General features: G+C 37.4%; 1 protein-coding gene across 1 annotated transcript; it reads right to left on the reverse strand.

The window, feature by feature from the left end:
* Positions 1-11,087: 11,087 nt before the first annotated feature.
* Positions 11,088-18,146, reverse strand: LOC306663808 (protocadherin beta-5-like). The gene has a single exon (XM_079144384.1). The coding sequence runs from the start codon at positions 13,819-13,821 to the stop codon at positions 11,434-11,436; it is 2,388 nt and encodes a 795-aa protein (XP_079000510.1). The 5' UTR covers positions 13,822-18,146; the 3' UTR covers positions 11,088-11,433.
* Positions 18,147-18,572: the final 426 nt, after the last annotated feature.

Raw genomic sequence — 18,572 nt, forward strand, 5'->3', positions numbered from 1 at the left:
ATTTCCAATAACTCACCTCTTAGCCTTCAGTAGCCTGAAGTCTTGGAGGAACTTGATAATGCGGTGCTTCACTAGGAAGCTGCCCCTCTAGGGTTGGTGGCTTTCAGATAGGGTATATTCCCTGTCAGTGGGCAGAGGTGCCTCCTCTTGTTGACTGATGGTCAGCCTAAGGGGGACTAGGCTGCAGACTGAGGCATGTCTGATCTGGGCCTGTGTCTCTGGTTCTACTGCCCTGGTGGGAAAGCCTTGCCCAGCAGGGAAACTCACCCAATGGGGAAGTTTTGCTGGGCAGCTCTCCTCTGAGATGTTCCCTTTGGTCCAGAACTACCACCTGTACTGGGAAGCCCTCATCTGCAATGTTCCCAGGGGTCCTGACCTACCACCTGGATTGGGGAGCCTGGCCCTGTGAGGGACTCCCTCGCTGAGCAGCCCTCCTCTGCTACGTTCCCTGGGATCCGGAGCTACCACTTGGGCCTCAGACCTTCACTCTGCATTGAAGTCTCTCACTGTATGGCCCTCCTCTGCAATGCTCCCGGTTGACTGGGTTCTCGGCTCCAGCAGGGGAGTCTTCACTTCCATGATGTTCCCTGTGTTTTGGGACTACTGTCCCATCTGGTGAGCCCTACCAGTGGGAGAGACTGGTGACTCTGAGTTGGTCCCAAGTCTCTCAGTACCTCCTCTTGATTACTGGGTCTTGTCAAAGGTCTTATAGCCTCCTGTAGGTGTCTCAGGAAGGGAGCTGCCCTTCCAATGATGATGGCCACGCCCTCAGGAATAATTCAAAATGCCTGCACCAGCCTATAAAGAAGCCTCTGGCTAGCTCCATGATGCAGGCGGGCTGGCTGGTCTGCCAGCTTGCTCTGTGATGGCAACAGACCTTGGCGTCAGTTAGTGATGGCATCTGTCTTTGGCCTGGTGGTTGGGCGGGTTGGCTGCCCGCCACCTAGATCTGCAAGGCAAGCGGGTTGGGTGCCTGCCTGCTACCTCCACGATGCAGGTGGCCTGACTCACCCGCCAGCTTGCTCCGTGACCAACCAGTGATGTTGCCATCCTTGGTTTTTACTGAATTTTTAAGAACTAGTTCTTAGTTTCTATATTTTCTTTATTATATTTGCTTTTAATTTTCTTGGCTTCTATCATCTTCATCATTTTCTTCCTTTGGCATGCTTTAGTTTTATTTTCTCATCTTCTTTCTAGATTCTGAAGATGGAAGTCGTAACTGGCAAAGTGTTAGGTAATTGATTTGAGACTTTGACTTTCTATCTTTTTAAATGTATTCACTTAATGTGCTGCAAATTTTCCTCTCCCAAATATTGATATGTTGTATTGTTATTTTTCATTCCATTCCATTTTTGTTGTTGTTGTACTGGGGATTAAATACAGGGGCACCCTACTACTGAGCCATATCTCCAGCCGTCCTATTTGGAGATGGGTCTCACTAAATCACAGAGACTGGCCTTAAACTTGAAATCCTCCTGCCTCAGCCTCCTGAGTTGCTGGGATTATAGGCATGTATCACCTTGCTTGGCTAATGCACGTGTATTGTTATTTATTTTATCTTTTAAAATTACTACAGTCATTTTATTTTGTTTTTAATTGGTTCTTTTTAGTTATACATGACAATAGAATTCATTTTGATATACCTGTACAATGATGACATATATCTTTTTCTAATTAGGACCCCATTCTTTAAATTTCACTTGAGACATCGTCTGCAATTCTTAGATTATCTATAAGTATCTTGTTAAATTTCCAAGTGTTTGAAGATTTTCCTTTTATTTGATTTTTAATTGGATTCCATTATGGTTGGAGAACCCACTCTGTCTAATTTAAATTGGTTGAGGTTGTTTTATGGCCCAGGATATGGTCTATATTGTATATGTTCTGTGTTTGAAAACAATGTGTATTTTGTTGTTAGGTGGGTTGTTCTGTGAATAGAGTTGAGATGTCATTAGTTTATGGCATTGTTGAATTCTTCTGTAGCTCTGCTGATTTTCTCTTCAGTCTATCTATCTGTTGTTGAGAGGAGCTTTGAAGCCTCCAACTTGAACTGAAGATTCACCTATTTCTCTTTCAGCTCTATCAGTCTTTTTGCACTTTTTGCACGTTTTGCAGCTCTGTTGCTTGGTATGTACACATTTAGGATTGCTATGTTTCTTCCTTTCACATATAATATTCCACTCCATCTCTGTTGTTACTTTATTTGACATTAATATAGCCACTCTTGATTTACTTTTATTAATGTTGAGAAAATTTTTTTTCCACTTTTAACTTTCAATCTGCATGGGAGTTTTTTTTTTTTTTTTTGTAGACAATATATAATCGAGTTGTGATTTCTTAAACCCACTCTCCCAATGTCTTTGTCTCCCAATGTCTTTGTTATAATTGGTGTGTTTAAACCATTTACATTTAATGTACTTGTTGATAAGTTGGAGCTTAAATGTGGTTTTTTTTGTTGTTGTTGTTTTGTTTGTTCTTTCTCTTTTTCCTTTTGTTTCTTCTTGCTTGTTTGGTGGTGTTTTTTGTGGTGCTGGAGACTGAACCCAGGAACTTACACATGATAAGTGAAAGCTCTGCCACTGAACTACTGTTCTTTTCCCTAACTTTCTGTGAATTATTAGAACATTTCTTCACAATTCCATCTTGACATATCTACTTTGTTTTTCAGTGTATCCCTTTCTATAGATTCTTTTGGTGCTTGCTCAAGATATTATTTGTAAATAACTCATAATATGCTAGTGTCTTCATTTTACCAGTTCAGGTAGTGTAAAGAACTTACCTCCCTTAATCTTCTTCCATTGATAACATAATTGTCTTAGGTATTTCCTCTACATACATTTAGAAACACACCAGAGAGTTATAATTTTGGACTTGACCATCAAAGATAATTTAGAAAACTCAAGAGTTGAAGGAAAACCTCTCTCTCTCTCTCTCTCTCTCTCTCTATATATATATATATATATATATATATATATTGGTTTCCTCTGTTCTTACTTCTTTCCAATGTTCTTAAGGTTCCTTTGAAAAAAAACTGTTGCCTTTGTGTTTAAAGAATTCCTTTAGCCACTCTTTTTGGCAACAGATTCTTTCATGGAGGTCATTGTTATTGGATATAGAATTCTGCCTTGACAGTTCCTTTCTTTTAGCACTTGAGAAACATTGTGCTGCTTCCTGTGCTTCATGGTTTCCAATGATAAATATGTCATTCATCCAAATCATTACTGTTGCTATTAGTAAGGTGTCATTTCTCTTTTTAAACGATTTCCCAGCATTTACTTGACTATAAAATGTTTGGTATCATTTCTCTAGGTTTATTCTCTTTGTAATTTGTTTGTAATTTGTTTTTACATTATCTGAGTTTATGTAATTTTTCCAAATATGGGATGTTTTCAGCCATTATGTCTTTACTTTTCTTGTCTTGTCTTTCTTTTTTTTGGTACTGGTTTCAAACTTGGGGTCTTCCACATACTAGGTAACTGATCTAATACTGCACTTCAACCCCAGCCCCTGTTATTTATTTTTAGCTTCATGCTCTTACTCATTTCCTCTTGAGAATCCAGTGACAAAAATGGTAGATCTTATGTTACTGTTCCACAAGCTCCTGAGGCTCTGCTCATTTTTATGCAGTCTATTTTCTCTCTGTTGTTCAAGTTAGATCTTTTCTTTTGTCCCATCTTCTAGTTAACTGATTCATTCTTTGTCTCCTCCATTCTGCTCTTGAGCCTATCCATTGATTTTTTTGTATCAATTATTGCTGAAATTTTCATTGGCATTTATGTGTATTTTCTATTTCTTTACACATACTTTATATCTTTTTACTGAAACTCTATTTTTCATTTTTCATAATTGCTTGCTGAATTATGTTCATAATTGCTTGCCAAAGCACTTTATGAAGTCTACTTTAAAATCTTCTCCAGATAATTCTAACATCTCTGTCATCTTGGTGTTGGGGGATCTATTAATTGACTACTACATTCACTTTGATATCTTCCTGGTTCTTGGCATGACCTAGATAGTCCCTTCTTTAATGTGGATATGCCCAAAAGGATCTGTAGTTCAAGTGCATAAGGAATATGTTCAAAAACGTTTATATCACAATTGTTCATGGAAACAAAATTCAAAGCACCAGAAAGTCAATCAACAGATAAATGAACTTAAAGATAAACATGTATTTATATAAGGGGATACTACAGAGCAGTATAACTGAATAAACAGCATGATCATGAATGAATTCAATACCACGATTACTGAAGAAAAGCAAACCTACAGATGATCCATACCACATGAATCCATTCATATAAATTGCAAGCACAGATAACTGAACAGTCTGTTATTTAAGAACTTATGGATATCTGTTACAATTATGTAGAATAAATAATTGAAAAATTCAGCATATGTTTTCCAAAGGAATGAAAGATGCTATGATGGAGGCAAACAGGGACTTTTATGGTCTTGATCAGAATCTGATCACCAGATACATGGGTCATCATTTTTCTATATTTATTTTAAATTGTATATATAAATCTTATAGACTTAAAAAATTTTAAATAGATTTCAAAGTAGAACAAAAGGTAAAAAACAAGAAAGCAATTTCTCTGGAGTCTGTCTGCCTAGACTTGAATTCTCATTGTACTATTAACAGGTTAGGTGACTGTTGAAATCCTAACTCTATATGTGATAGTATTGGGAAGGAGGGTACCTTTGATAGATAATAAGGTCATGAGTATAGAGCACATAGGAATGGAATTAGTACCCTTATAAAAGAGGCCCTAAAGAGTGCTTTCACACCTGTTTTGGCATGCAAGGATACAATATGAAGTAACCTATTAAAGAGGGCCCTCACCAGAATATGACCATGCTGGCATCCTGAGCACAGACTTTCAGATTCCAGAACTGTGAGGAATAATTTGTGCTTATTTATAAGCCACTCCACCTATTGTACTTTATTATAGCAACCCAAATTGATGAAGACAGTGGCCTTGGCCAAATTGTTTTACTTCTGTATGTCCCAGTTTGTTCATTTTAAAATGGGATAGCAATCGTACCATTATTTTAAGGGCTAAATGGTAAATGTTTGAATAATTAATAAATAGCCAAATACATATTAAGTATGTAATGATTCATTGTATATAATACATAATAATGTAAAATAATTATCATATCATCCCAAGACCTTCCCTCAAAAATATTAAGGCTCATTTATTTCTGAAGGAATCATCTGGAGAACAATAAAACAGTTAGTGGAGATTTTGGAATCCCAGATTAGAACCTTTTGCATTTGGTCATTTCAAAGGTCACTTCCTGAAAATAGCTCCCTGCCCATTCATGACAGCTCACCATAATGTCACATCTGACATTATAAACATGACCCTGCACTGCCTCTCATAGAACACCCTGTCAGAATTTCTACTCAGGACAGAGGCCTGGGCAGAGACCACCCTGTAATAGAAAGGCAGAGAATGTATAAAAAACAGCGACTGCTCAAATAATCCCTCTTACCTGTTTATATGTAAAAAATAACTGGAGAGATTATTTGAGCAGCTGCTGTCCTTTATACAGATGGTCAGGGCTCACCAGACATATGGAAATCAGAAACATTTAATGGGAGAGAAAGGGAGAAGAGATAAAAGAAAAACGGACACTGTAGGAAACATAATTCCAGAAACAAAATGAATCTTGAAAATTCCCAAGTCATACTCTGGAAAAGCCACTATCAAATAACAAAGAAGTTCTTATGAATTTAAATAATACACTAAAATTAATAATTCATTGAAAATAGTCCAAAATAGAGAGATGTTAGAATGCAGAGTGAAAGATAAAGATTTAAATGAAACAAATATAAGACACATAAAGAAACAATTAAGAATATTCAATATCTGACAAGATCAATTCTCAGAAAGTAACAACAGGATAAAGTTAGGGATAAAATTGGTAAGGGAATAATGGTAGAGGTGAAATAATCCCAGAGATGAAAATATGTGAATTGTTAGAATATATAAGTACATCAAGCATCCAGAAAAATGAATATAAAATATCATGACATTATGATATTTAAGTCTTATAAGAGAAAAATTCTAAAATCTGTGAGGGAAGGGGAAGACACATATGGATACATAAATAGGCAGTATACACATACATATATGTAATTATATATTTTAAATTTTATGTAGAGGAGAGGGTAAAAAGTATTAAGAATAAGACTGGATAACATTTTAAAATGTGGATTAATAATACGCATAAGAGTATACCTTTTCTCCACATCCTTGTCAACATTTATTGTTGCTTGTATTCTTGATAATTGCCATTCTGATGAGTGAGATGAAATCCTACAGTAGTTTTGATTGCATTTCTCTAATTGGTAAAGATGTTGAAAAATTTTCTCATATGCTTGCTGATCGATTGAATATCTTCTTCTGTGAAGTGTCTATTTAGTTCCTTAGCCCATTTATCAGTTGGGTTATTTGTTTTTTTGGTGTTAAGTTTTTTGAATTATTTGTATATCCTAGAGATTAATGCTTTATCTGAGACACATGTGGTAAAGATTTTCTCCCAATCTGTAGGCTCTTTCTCCACATTTTTTTTCTGAGAGGAAACTTTTTATCTTGAATCCATTCCATTTATTGATTCTTGATATTACTTCTTGCACTTTAGGGGTCTTGTTAGGGAAGTCAGATCCTAGGCTGATATGGTGAATATTTGGGTCCACTTTTTCTTCTATTAGGTGCAGGGTTTCTGTTCTAGTGCCTTGCTGGTGGGAATGAAAATCGGTGCAACCATTATGGAAAGCGATATGGAGTTTCCTCAGAAAACTTGGAATGGAACCACCATTTGACCCAGCTATCCCACTCCTCAGTTTATACCCAAAGGACTTAAAATCAGCATATTACAGTGTTGTAGCCACTTAATCAATGTTTACAGCAGCTCAATTCACAATAGCTAAACTATATAGCCAATCTAGGTGCCCTTCAAGAGATGAATGGATAAAGAAAATGGAATTTTTTTTAATTTTTTAGATGTTGATGGACCTTTATTTTATTCATTTATTTGTATGTGGTGCTGAGAATTGAACCCAGTGCCTCACACATGCTAGGTAAGTGCTATACTACTGAGCCACAACCTCAGTCCTATACAATGGAATATTACTCAGCTTTAATGAAGAATGAAATTTTGGCATTTGCTGGTAAATGGATGGAGATTATCATGCTAAGTGAAAAAAGCCAATCCCAAAAAACCAAGGGCCAAATGTTTTCTCTGATATGCAGATGCTAATTCATAATAAGAGTCGGGGTGCTAGGGAAGAATAGAGTTACTTAGGTATAGGAGAGTAAAGGGAGGGGAGGGGGTATAAAGGCAAGAAGGATGTTAGAATGAAATAGACATTGTTACCTTATTGTATATGTATGACTGCATGACTAATATGATTCTACATATCCAATCAGAAAAATGAGAAATTTACTCCATTTATGTATACTGTATCAAAGTGCATAAATGCATTCTACAGTCATGTATAAATAATTAGGACAAATTTTTAAAATTAGTAAAAAAAGATAAGAAAAGCCCAAAGAAAAATAATAGATAAATGATTTAAAATTTCACAGCAAGAATTTTTATCTTGCCTAATCATCAATCAAGTATGAAGGAAAACCAAATACATTTTCAGGCATGTAAAGACAGTAAATTTTTTTTTTCCTGTAATACTCTTTTAGGATGCCATTTGAGGATGGACAATACCAAAGGGAGGGAATGAAAAAGGAAAGAAGGGAATGAGGGTTCCATCACACAATAAAACTAACTAGGACAGAATGAAGGTTAGATGGCAATTCTGTAGACTCAGAGACCTTTTAATTCTAATGGAATCAAAAAGATAGAGGTCTCCATGGGGATGGGGATCAGAGAAGACGCCAGAGGTAGGAGAGGTATCAGTCCAACCGAGGGGTACCCGCAGCCCTATCAGCGCAGTGGCTGGAGCCAAAGCCTGAGGGGGCGGGCTTGGAGGCCGCTGGACCACTCTGTTCATCTTCCCGCTGGGTGGTGCCACGTTGCTCCTCTCCACCAGCTGCCATGAGCAAGCGCCTCCGTCCCAGAAAAGAAGGAATGGCAGTGAAGAAGACAACCATCTTCCCCCGCCCCCCCGGACCAAAAGGAGTAGAGGGAACCTTGTCTTTCAGGATTCCTGGGACACAGTCTTGGAGCAGTGACAGTAGTGGAAGCAGCAGCAGCAGCAGGAGCAGCATCAACGGCCACCAACAAGGACCAGCAGGCAGAGAGCAGCTTAAGTGAGGTCATCTCTGGATATAGCCCCAACACCCCTCAGCCCATCTGCACTGTGCCAAGGCCCTTCCACATCAGCCAGATCCTGAGGGAGGTCCACTTTCACAGCCTCTGACATGTGCATGGGCAGTTTCTTGCATTCTGTGAAAGGACAGCACTGTGCAGATTTGATATTTCAACTTAGTGTTTGTTTTAAAAAATTGAACACAAAAAGTGCCTATTGACTTTTAAATTTTTTTTACATTTTTAATTGTAGGTGGACACAATACCCTTATTTTATTTATTTATGTGGTACTGAGGGTCAAACCCGGTGCCTCACACACACAAGTCTAGCTTTCTACTATTGAACTACAACTCCAGCCCTGTATGTTGGCTTTTCAGTCTATATTTGAAATAAGTCAACAGGCAATTGTCTACTTGTGGTTTTGCTGCACTGCTGCAATTTCAGAGGGGCTTTAAAGCAATTTTTTAAAGGATTCTTTTGAGGGAGATATCATATCCATGTCAAGGCAGTGGATATGAGGAAATCTTATCTGAGTGTTGCATTCATAGTGCATCCAATTCAGACTGATCTCCAAATCTCTCAATTAGAAGTTAACTTATGTAAAGGCTTTTATATTTTTGTTCAATTTTATTTAATTCAGTAAACTAGTTGAGTATCTGGTTTCCATGGAAACAAGAAGAGGCTCCAGGTAGGAAATATAGGAAGTTGCATTCATGATTGATATTTTAATAAAATGCAAAGACAGGGTAAAGTCAACTCATTGAGTTTAAAAGGTTTGATCTTGATTTTAGGAACACTGTTTTCAATGGCACAGAAAGCACAACTGTAGATCCAAGAAGAAGGAATAATAGTCCTTACTCCAAGTACTATGGATGTATAATGAACAATATTTTGAGAGAGAATCAGCCACTAATAACCAGGAACTGTCCTGACACTGTCAGGTAAGTCAAGATCTCCTACTGAACATGAGCAATCTCACCCAACACCAACATTAGAAAAGACCTTTGTGATCCTGATTGAGCAAGATCAAAATAAAATTACTTCATGGTTGAGCAGGGACCAGAACAAGAATATTGTTCAAATCAAAACAAAGACCAAAATCCTCCACTGCCTCAGAAATATGAGTGAAAGCTGCTTTTTCACCAATTATACTTTAATTTCACTTTGTTCTCCTCGAATCCTCAATAAAATTCACTAAGATACCTAATTGTAGAATCATACCCATTTTTTAAAAGCATCCAATCCAGATCTAACCCATACTTCCTTAAACCCTCCCCCAAATTTCCTATCACAAACCCAAATCCTACAATTCCTTTATAAGGAATAAGAAAGTAACCCTGTAACTATGGTGACTCATGGCTTCTTGTGTGCAGTCTCTCTCAATGCAATGAATCAGTTAATTCAACTTTGTTTTGATAGTGTTCCTGGTGATCTTGATTGCAGGACATTTATAATTTATATTGTCATTAAAGGTACATTTTAACATATTTTCAGGTTCTAAAGCCTATCTGTAGATATGACAAGGAATTCTTAGCTATAGTTGTAATGACGATATAAAAAACATACGGATGTAAAAATATCAAATTTGATTATTTAAAAGTAGAAGTACCAACTGAGGTAGGTTGAAAACTGCAGAAAAACAGATACAAATGGAAGAATAAGAATGATACTCATTTCATTCATAAAGAAAAACAAACTTAATGGTCATTAATGGAACAGTAAATGAAAGTTTCAGTTGGACCAGAGGAGTACTCAAAAATAGTGACATAGCTTTAGTGAAGAATGGATAATTAAAGTTGATGTATTTTGTTTTGTTGTTGTGTTGTAGTTTGGGGATTCCAGCGGTGCTCTATCACTGAGCTATATCCCCAACCCTTTTTATATTTACATTGAGACAGGATCTCACTAAGTTGCCAATCTGGTCTCAAAATGCAATCCTCTTCCTTCAACCTCTCTTCTTACCTCAGTCTCCCAAGTAGCTTGGATTATACACATGAAAACACCATGTCTGACTCCCTTGATGTTATGTAAGTGTGGTAGCTACTCTGCAATCATTTTAGAAGATTGTCTAAAAATGTATGAGTTTACTAGAGCTGCTATAGCAAATTCCAAAAAATGGGAGGATAAAAAAGGGAATTTATTTCCTCACAATTTTGGAGGCTAGAAGTCTAAGGTGTTGACAGGGGTGGTTTCATTCTGAGGCTCCTCTCTTCTTGACTAGTAGATGACTGACCATTTTCTGGTATTTTCACAGAATTATCTCTCTGTGCCTGTGTACCCCCCCCCACTCCTTGATGTGCTAATCTTATAAAAACATCAATAATATTGAACTAGAGCTAATCCAAATGATTCCATTTTAATGTAATAACCACTTTAAATGTCCTACCTTTAAATACAATCCAGTTCTAGGGATTAGGGCTTCAACATTTGAATCGGGAGGGGGGTACAATTTAGTCCATAACAGTTGCAAATATTTTCCTTGGTGATATATACATTTGAGATATATTTTTAAGATGTTTTAAAGTGCTTTCCAAAAGAGGCAAAATGAAAAAAAAAAAGAGACAATATCAGGTTTGGGCAAGAATGGGAAGGAATCTGTATATTGTGACACTGCTGACAGTATTTTAAACTGGTATAGTTACTTTAAAAATTATTTTGGAATTTCACCTTTCAATTTTTTTGAACCACCAATTGAACCCATGGTTGCCTAACCACTGAGTCACATCCTCAGCCTTTTTTTTTTTTTAAGTATTTTATTTAGAGAGAGGGTCCTACTAGTTGGTTTGGGGCCTCAGGAAGTTACTGAGGCTAGCTTTGAACTCATCCTCCACCTTAGCTTCCTGAGCAGCTGAGATTACAGGCATGCACCACAGTGCTGAGCTAACATTTCATTTTTATAAAGATGGTTCATCACAACAAATACCAAAAGGAAGAACAAATTTCAGGAAAATCAGGAACAGACATAGGTTTGGAATGACAAGGTATAAATGAGTGCAATAAAGATATTCTCCAAATTAGGATAAAGTTAAATGGACAAATTCATTACAACAGGAAAATGAAAACTATATTCAAAAATTAAATTACTGTCCAGGAGACACTCAAATTCTGTATCTAGGTAAGTTAGGATAAAATGACAAAAATATCTCATAATCAGATTTCTAAGGGAATTGAAGGACATTCCCTAAGGTGGCATTTCCTACTGTTGCTTCACAAGCCCTCTGCGGCGGGAATTTGGGGAATATCGGTTTAAGGAATTTGAATTCATTTGTTCCTGCAGCTCCAGAAAGACACACCTCATACTGGTAGCTCTGGGACAGAGTCCCAGTGCCACTGATGTCCACCAGGTGGCCAGGAAAGTGGCCCTCTGGCACAGAGCACACACCCAAAGACGCCGCCCTGCGCCGCCTGCACAGCCTCACCACCACAAACACCAGCACGGAAAAGAGGAAGAGCGACGACACCGAGGCCAGGGCGATGACCAAGTAGACTGTCAGCGAGTCGGCCTGCGCGCGCTCGGGCGCCACTTCCGGCAGCGGCAGGTAGGGCTGCGAGAAGCCATCCACCAGCAGCACGTGCAGCGTGACGCTGGCAGACAGCGGCGGCTCGCCATTGTCCTTGACCAGCACCACCAGCCTGTGCCTGGCCGCGTCGCGCTCGCTCAGCAGCCTGGCGGTGCGCACCTCGCCATTGTGCGCCCACACGCCAAACAGCCCGGGCTCCGTGGCCTTGAGCAGCTGGAACGACAGCCAGGCGTTCTGGCCCGAGTCTCCGTCCACCGCCACCACCTTGGTGACCAGGTAGCCCGGCTCTGCCGCCCTGGGCACCAGCTCGATGCAGGGCGCAGAGGCGTTCTGCAGCGGGTAGAGCACGAAGGGCGAGTTGTCGTTGTCGTCCAGCACCACGACGCGCACCAGCGCCTGGCTGCTCAGCGCGGGCGAGCCTCGGTCTGTGGCGCCCACGCGGAACTCGAACGCCTGCAGGGCCTCGAAGTCCAGCGCCCTCAGCGCGAACAGCTGCCCGTTGTCGGCGTTGATGGAGACCAGCGAGGCGAGGGGCAGGTGCGGGTCCTGGGGCAGCAGCAGCGAGTAGGTCAGCTGGGCGTTGCTGCCTGAGTCTCTGTCTGTGGCGCTGACGCCGCCTATGTGCAGGGCGGGGCTGTTGTTCTCGCGCACCGACAGCGTGTAGGACGTCTGCGAGAAGGCAGGGGCGTTGTCGTTGACGTCGGAGACCAGGACGGTTATGCTGTGCTCGGTTTTCAGCCTTGGTGTCCCCAAGTCAGTGACTGTGATGGTGATGTTGTACTGGGCTCTGCTCTCTCTGTCCAGCGGGCCTTCTGTCACCAAGGTGTAAAAGTTCTCAAATGTGGGCTTCAAGAGGAAGGGAAGATCATTTTGTATGGAGGAAACCATCCTACCATTGTCGCCAGAGTCTGGGTCAGAAACTCTGAAAATGGCAACTACAATCTCAGGGGAGTTTTCTGGGATAGAGCTGCTGATCTTTGACATGATTAGTTCAGGAGCATTGTCATTCACATCCACCACTTCTATGGCCACAGTGCATTTCCCCACAAGGCCTCCTCCATCAGTGGCTGCAATTTCTATGGTATAATGTTGATGTACCTCATAGTCCAATGCCCTTTGCAGACGAATTTCTCCTGTTTTTTCATCTATTACAAATGGTTGAGAAACTTTATCACCTTCAAAGAAAGAGTAGGCTACACGCCCATTTGTTCCCGCATCTAAATCTCGAGCAGAGACAATGAGAACTAAGGAGTTTATGCGACTGTTCTCAGGAACATGTACTTCATACAGGGACTGTAAAAATTTGGGTGCATTATCATTGATGTCTACCACTTCAATTTGTAGTGTAACAGTCCCAGACCTGGGTGGCACTCCACCATCCAGTGCTGTGAGGGTTAAAATGAGCTCAGGCTGTTCCTCCCTGTCCAGAGCTTTGCCTAACACCAGCTCTGGGTATTTTCTGCCATCTCCGCGATTGTGAGTAACAACACGAAAATTGGAGTTGGGGCTGATTGTGTAGTTCTGAACACTGTTGCTACCTATGTCCAAGTCCTGAGCTGATTTCAAAGGAAACACTGTCCCCGCTTGGGCACTCTCTGGGATTTTAAGGATCATTTTCTTTTCTAGGAATTCCGGAGAATGGTCATTTACATCTATGAGTTGCACATCAACTTGAAACAACTGCACGGGGTTTTCTAGTAACAGTTGGAAATGCAAAATACAGGGTTCTATGGCCCCACACAGCACCTCCCGGTCTAGTTTTTCCTGTAGAAGCAAATCGCCGGTCTTTACATTGAGCTGCAGGAGCTGTTTGCTACCTTTGTGATGTATTTGCGCTCCCCGAGGGGCCAGCTCCCAAACCCTGAGCCCCAGATCTTTTGCCAGGTTGGCCACAGAGTAGCCACTTTCTGTTTCTTCTGGCACAGAATACCTAATTGTCTCAGAGTCAGCCTCCCACAAAAACAATAGCATACCAAGAAAAATAACTTGCCTTTTCTGCAGCGGTTTTCCTAGCCCAGCCTCCATTGTTCTAATCCGTCCAGAAGATGTAGTTTCTTCAACTCGGTATACAATCCACTCAGAAAATTTGGTTAAATAATCTTGAGTTTAATGTTTCTGTCTGAAAGGCACTTAGAACGATGCCTTCTTGAAGAGCTGTCTCTTGGAGCTCACCTAAAATGCCTCCTCCTTTGGGGAAGCTTTCAGAGTTCTGATTCCCAGCTCTTTGGCGTCCAGGGTATCCTCAGAGCCCATTATTTACACTGTTATCCTGCAGCGCCACCAGGCGTCCTTGCTTACTATTATATATATTACTTGCCATTTCATTCCAAATTCTAAACCTGCTATGTTCAATATCCTTTAATCACAGAATCACGCTTAATTGTATCTTCAAGTTATTAGAAGTTCTAAATAAACATTTTCTGAGTGAATTTTCAGTTTAAGAATACTTAAGTAAAGCACTCCTCCAATCCCAGCTCCTAGAGAAGTTAAAGCAGGAGCATTGCATATTCAAAGCTATCCTTGGCAACTTAGGTAGACTCTGACTCAAAATAAATAAAACGGGCTGGGGATATCCCTCAGTGGTTAAGTGCCCCTGTGTTCAATATCTGCTATCAAAAACAAACAAACAAACAAACGAACAAGCAAAACATAAAGAAAATGATGTTAATCTCCAAAAAGTACCCTTTGAGTACAAGAAGAAATATTCTTTATTGGTTCATAATTTGATTATATTTAAAAACACAAATGTAATGGACACCTACAAATTCTATAATTTCACAAAATTACTTTAATTTTAAGGCCTAATATAACTCCAGAAGAAGGCACAAATGCATGTGTACCACTCTGTGAATTTAAAGGAGGTTCATTCACTCCTATAATAGAATGTAGATTAATAATAGAATCAGAAAGTCCTCTCCTGCCATCGCCTGATTACTAAATTTCCCCCAAAACATAAGCACTATCCTGAATTCTATTGTCATAGTTTTTTGGCTTTATGTACTTTCATACATATAGAGCATTACTCTCTAATATCTGTATTTTTGCATTCAACATTATTTTTTAAAAATTAATAGGTGGTATATCATACTGATTTGTTTTATTCTCATTGCTTTATAATAGTTTTATGTATGAATACATCATGCTTTGTTTATGCATTCTTGAGTTCATGAACATTAATATTTTTCCAGTTTTGAGCCCCGTTCTTCAGTAGTATTGTTATGAACATTCTTGTACTTGTCTTTTGGTATCCATGTCGATGTATATATTTTGAATATATTCATATTAGTTGTATTGCTGTACATTAAGATGTACACATATATTTAGTTGTAGGAACTACTGTAAAACATTTTTCAAAAGTAGTTTTTCCAATATGAGAGTTCCAGTTGCTCCATATCCTTGTTAATATTTAATGTTGTCGTTTCAGTTCTACACACTCTATTGAGTGTCTGGTGATATCATTTTGTAATTCTGATTTGAATATCCTGGTGATTAACAAAATGTTTTGCATTTTCACGTTTATTTACCATTAGGACACATTCTTGTGATGTTCTTGTTCAAGTCTTTTGTCATTTTTCTTATTGAGGCATTACCATATTTGCTTTTTTGGTCTGTAGAAGTACTTTTTATATTATGGGTATAGGTCCTTCTTATATATTATAAATATCTTCTCCCACTCTGTTTTGTATTTTAATTTCTATTATGGTATCTTTGATAAATAAAACCTCTTTAATTTAGTTTGATTTATGAATACTTTTCACTTTTGTTTCTATTTAAATCTTTGCATACAGAAAGGTCTTATTCTCATGTGATATATTTGAAATATTAATTACTATACTTTATCCCATCTAAAGCTGTAATCAATCTAAGCTTATTTTTTCAAGTGAATCTGATTATAGTCAAAAGTTTTCCACATGCCTTTATGTCATCTATTGCAAGGTAATCCATTCCCCTTTTTATTTCAGAAGCTTCATTACTGTCACAGATCAGGTGATTTCAGGTTTGCTCAAGTATTCAATTTTTCTGTTTGTTTATCCTGCAATACCACATTGCCTTAGTTAATATAGCTTTGTCAGGGGTTTTATAAAGTAAGGCTTCCATTTTTAAAATAGACTATTTTAAAGAACAGATTTAGAGTCACAGAAAAAAATGTGATCATAGGATACAGAGATACACCATGTTGGCAGAAAATTGTTCACAAAATCTTTTTGTTTTTAAAAATGTCTGTCGGATTCATAGAGATGTTTCTTTTTTTTAATCCTAGTAATGGTAATTGGTATTTTCCTTGGTTTACTTGATTCATCTAAAAGTTTCAATTTTACTAATAATTATGAAGAACCCACTTTCATTTTTAACAATTTGCTGGATTGAAGCTTTGTCATCTATTTTATTCATTTATGCTTGTGTATTTTGTATGTGTAATTACCTTCTTTATTCACATTTGAATTGCTGTTCTTTTTCTAGCTTCTTGAAATCAATGCTTCCATTGTTGGTTTTATCTTTCTTTTTTAATATGTGCATTTAAGGCTTTATGTTACCAAGTTGTGTTTTTATGTGTCAGTTCTTGACAGTTCTTTTTACCCAGTTCAAACTATTTGGAAATATCTTTTGTGATTTCTTCTTTGACTCATGGGTATTGTTATTTAATTTTGAAGCATTTGTGGATTTCTTGTCAAATTTTAATTTCTGCCATATTCTGCTGCATTCAAAAAGCATGCTGAAACATTTCAATACCTTTTACTAAAAATTATACTTGCTGGGTTGGGGAAGTGGCTCAGTGGTAGAGCACTTGTGTAGCATATGTGAGGCACTGGATTCAATCCTCAGCACCACATAAAGATAAATAAAATAAAGGTACATCAATAACTAAAAAATTTTCAAAAAAATGAGGCTTGTTTTATGATCTAGAATATAGACAACTTTATATTTTATATGCATGTAAGAATGTGTGTTTTAATGTGTTACGTCAGTATATTTGAATATGATGTATGTGTTGTTCAGCATTTCATTGTTCATGTGTGTGTGTGTTGTCTTCTTATTCTGTTAGGAATGGACAGAGTTATATGAAGTCTCCCAATATGGTTGTGGTTTGTCTACTTTGAATTTGTATTCTGCCATCTTACCATTTTATATTTTGTAGTAGCCTATACAGAAATATCTAGTCCTGCACCTCACATATTTCTGGTTTATTTCTTTGCCTTTTTATTATTATGAAACAACTGTCTTCATCACTAGCAATGTATCTATACTTAAAGTCTCCTTTGTATTATGTGAATATAGCTACATTAAGTTTATTTTGTCTAGTGTATTAAACACATTATCCCATTTTTAACTTTCACTCTGTTTTCTCTTTCTCACACACATTTAACTGATAGCATATATTTGAGTTTTTCTTAAAGGTAGTCTGAACGTTTTGATTGTTTAATTGAATTACTGAAACCAATTTAAATTAATGTAATATCTTTCAATCACAAAGAAATCTAATTATTTTTCCATTTGCTTCTAAGGTTTTGTTCTTCTATATTACTGAAATCCTTGTTATTTTTTATTTACCTTCATTTATTTTTGATTATTCTTTATTATATGATAAAACTATTATCTACAAGAACCTAACCAGAATTATGTCTACTTTCATGAGATAATGCTTGGAACCTTAGAAATCCCTAACTCTATACCTTTACCTTGATGTTTTTGCTATTATGAATTTAAATGTCATATATATTTTAAATCCTTTAAGAAACTACCATGACTGCCTACTATAATCAAATTTATATATCAATACTAACTTGTATTTACCCTTCCTGTCTCTTTTTATGTCTTCCTGTAATTCTGTAATCCCTTTAGGACTCTTTCCCCTTTGCCTAATGATTTCCACTAAAAGTATTTCTTTTAGTGTGTTTTGACTGATTAATTCAAAAAAAGTATTAGAATATCCTGTTTGATGATTATGTTTTCTGATAATGTAATTCTAGTCAGTTAATGATTTTCATCAAGGTCCTTAAAACATTAATTCTTTGCTTGTTGGTTTCATTGTTTTCTGTTAAAAATATCTCCATTTTACTTATGCTTTTCTAAAAGTAATAGATCATTTAATTTGTTTGGTTTAATTTTTATTTCACTGAGTATCTTGAAGGGGAATCATTTTTATAAATCTTGTCATTATCTGTTTAAATATTACTTATTACCCACTCTTACTCTCTCTTATCCTAGGATTACAATACGTATGTTTGAGTTTTTCAATATATTCCACATGGCACTAATGTTCTTTTCTATATTTTTCATTATTTTTCTATTTGTATTTCTATATTTTTATTGACCTAACTGCATGCACTGATACTGTATTCATTTATACCTATGAGATTAAATCTTTTAGTTTCATATCAACTATTACATTTTTAGTTATAGAATAAATTTTCAATTTTAAATTTCAATTGTTGGGTTAAATTTTCTTTATATTTATTTTCTCTATTGTTCCTTATTTTTAGCACATTAGCCATACTTACTTTAACATGTTTGTCAAATAAGTCTAATATCTGAATCATCCCTGCATTTTGGGGGTTATGTTTTTGCTCTATTTTATCTGTACCATTCACTTGTGTGATTATGTGTGTCCATGTGCACATATACATGCATATGCTCTTACAAATTTCTTTTGCTGAATTAGGGATACTTGTGTAAAAAAAAGTTCAGGATCAAGATGGTATTATCTTCCTCCAGGAAGAGCTCACTTTTTCTTCTGGTAGCTTCACCAGAGCCCTATCTAAACAAATTGTCTTAAA

This window comes from Sciurus vulgaris, assembly GCF_902686455.1.
Source record: "Sciurus vulgaris genome assembly, chromosome: 6".
Taxonomy (NCBI): Eukaryota; Metazoa; Chordata; class Mammalia; order Rodentia; family Sciuridae; genus Sciurus; species Sciurus vulgaris.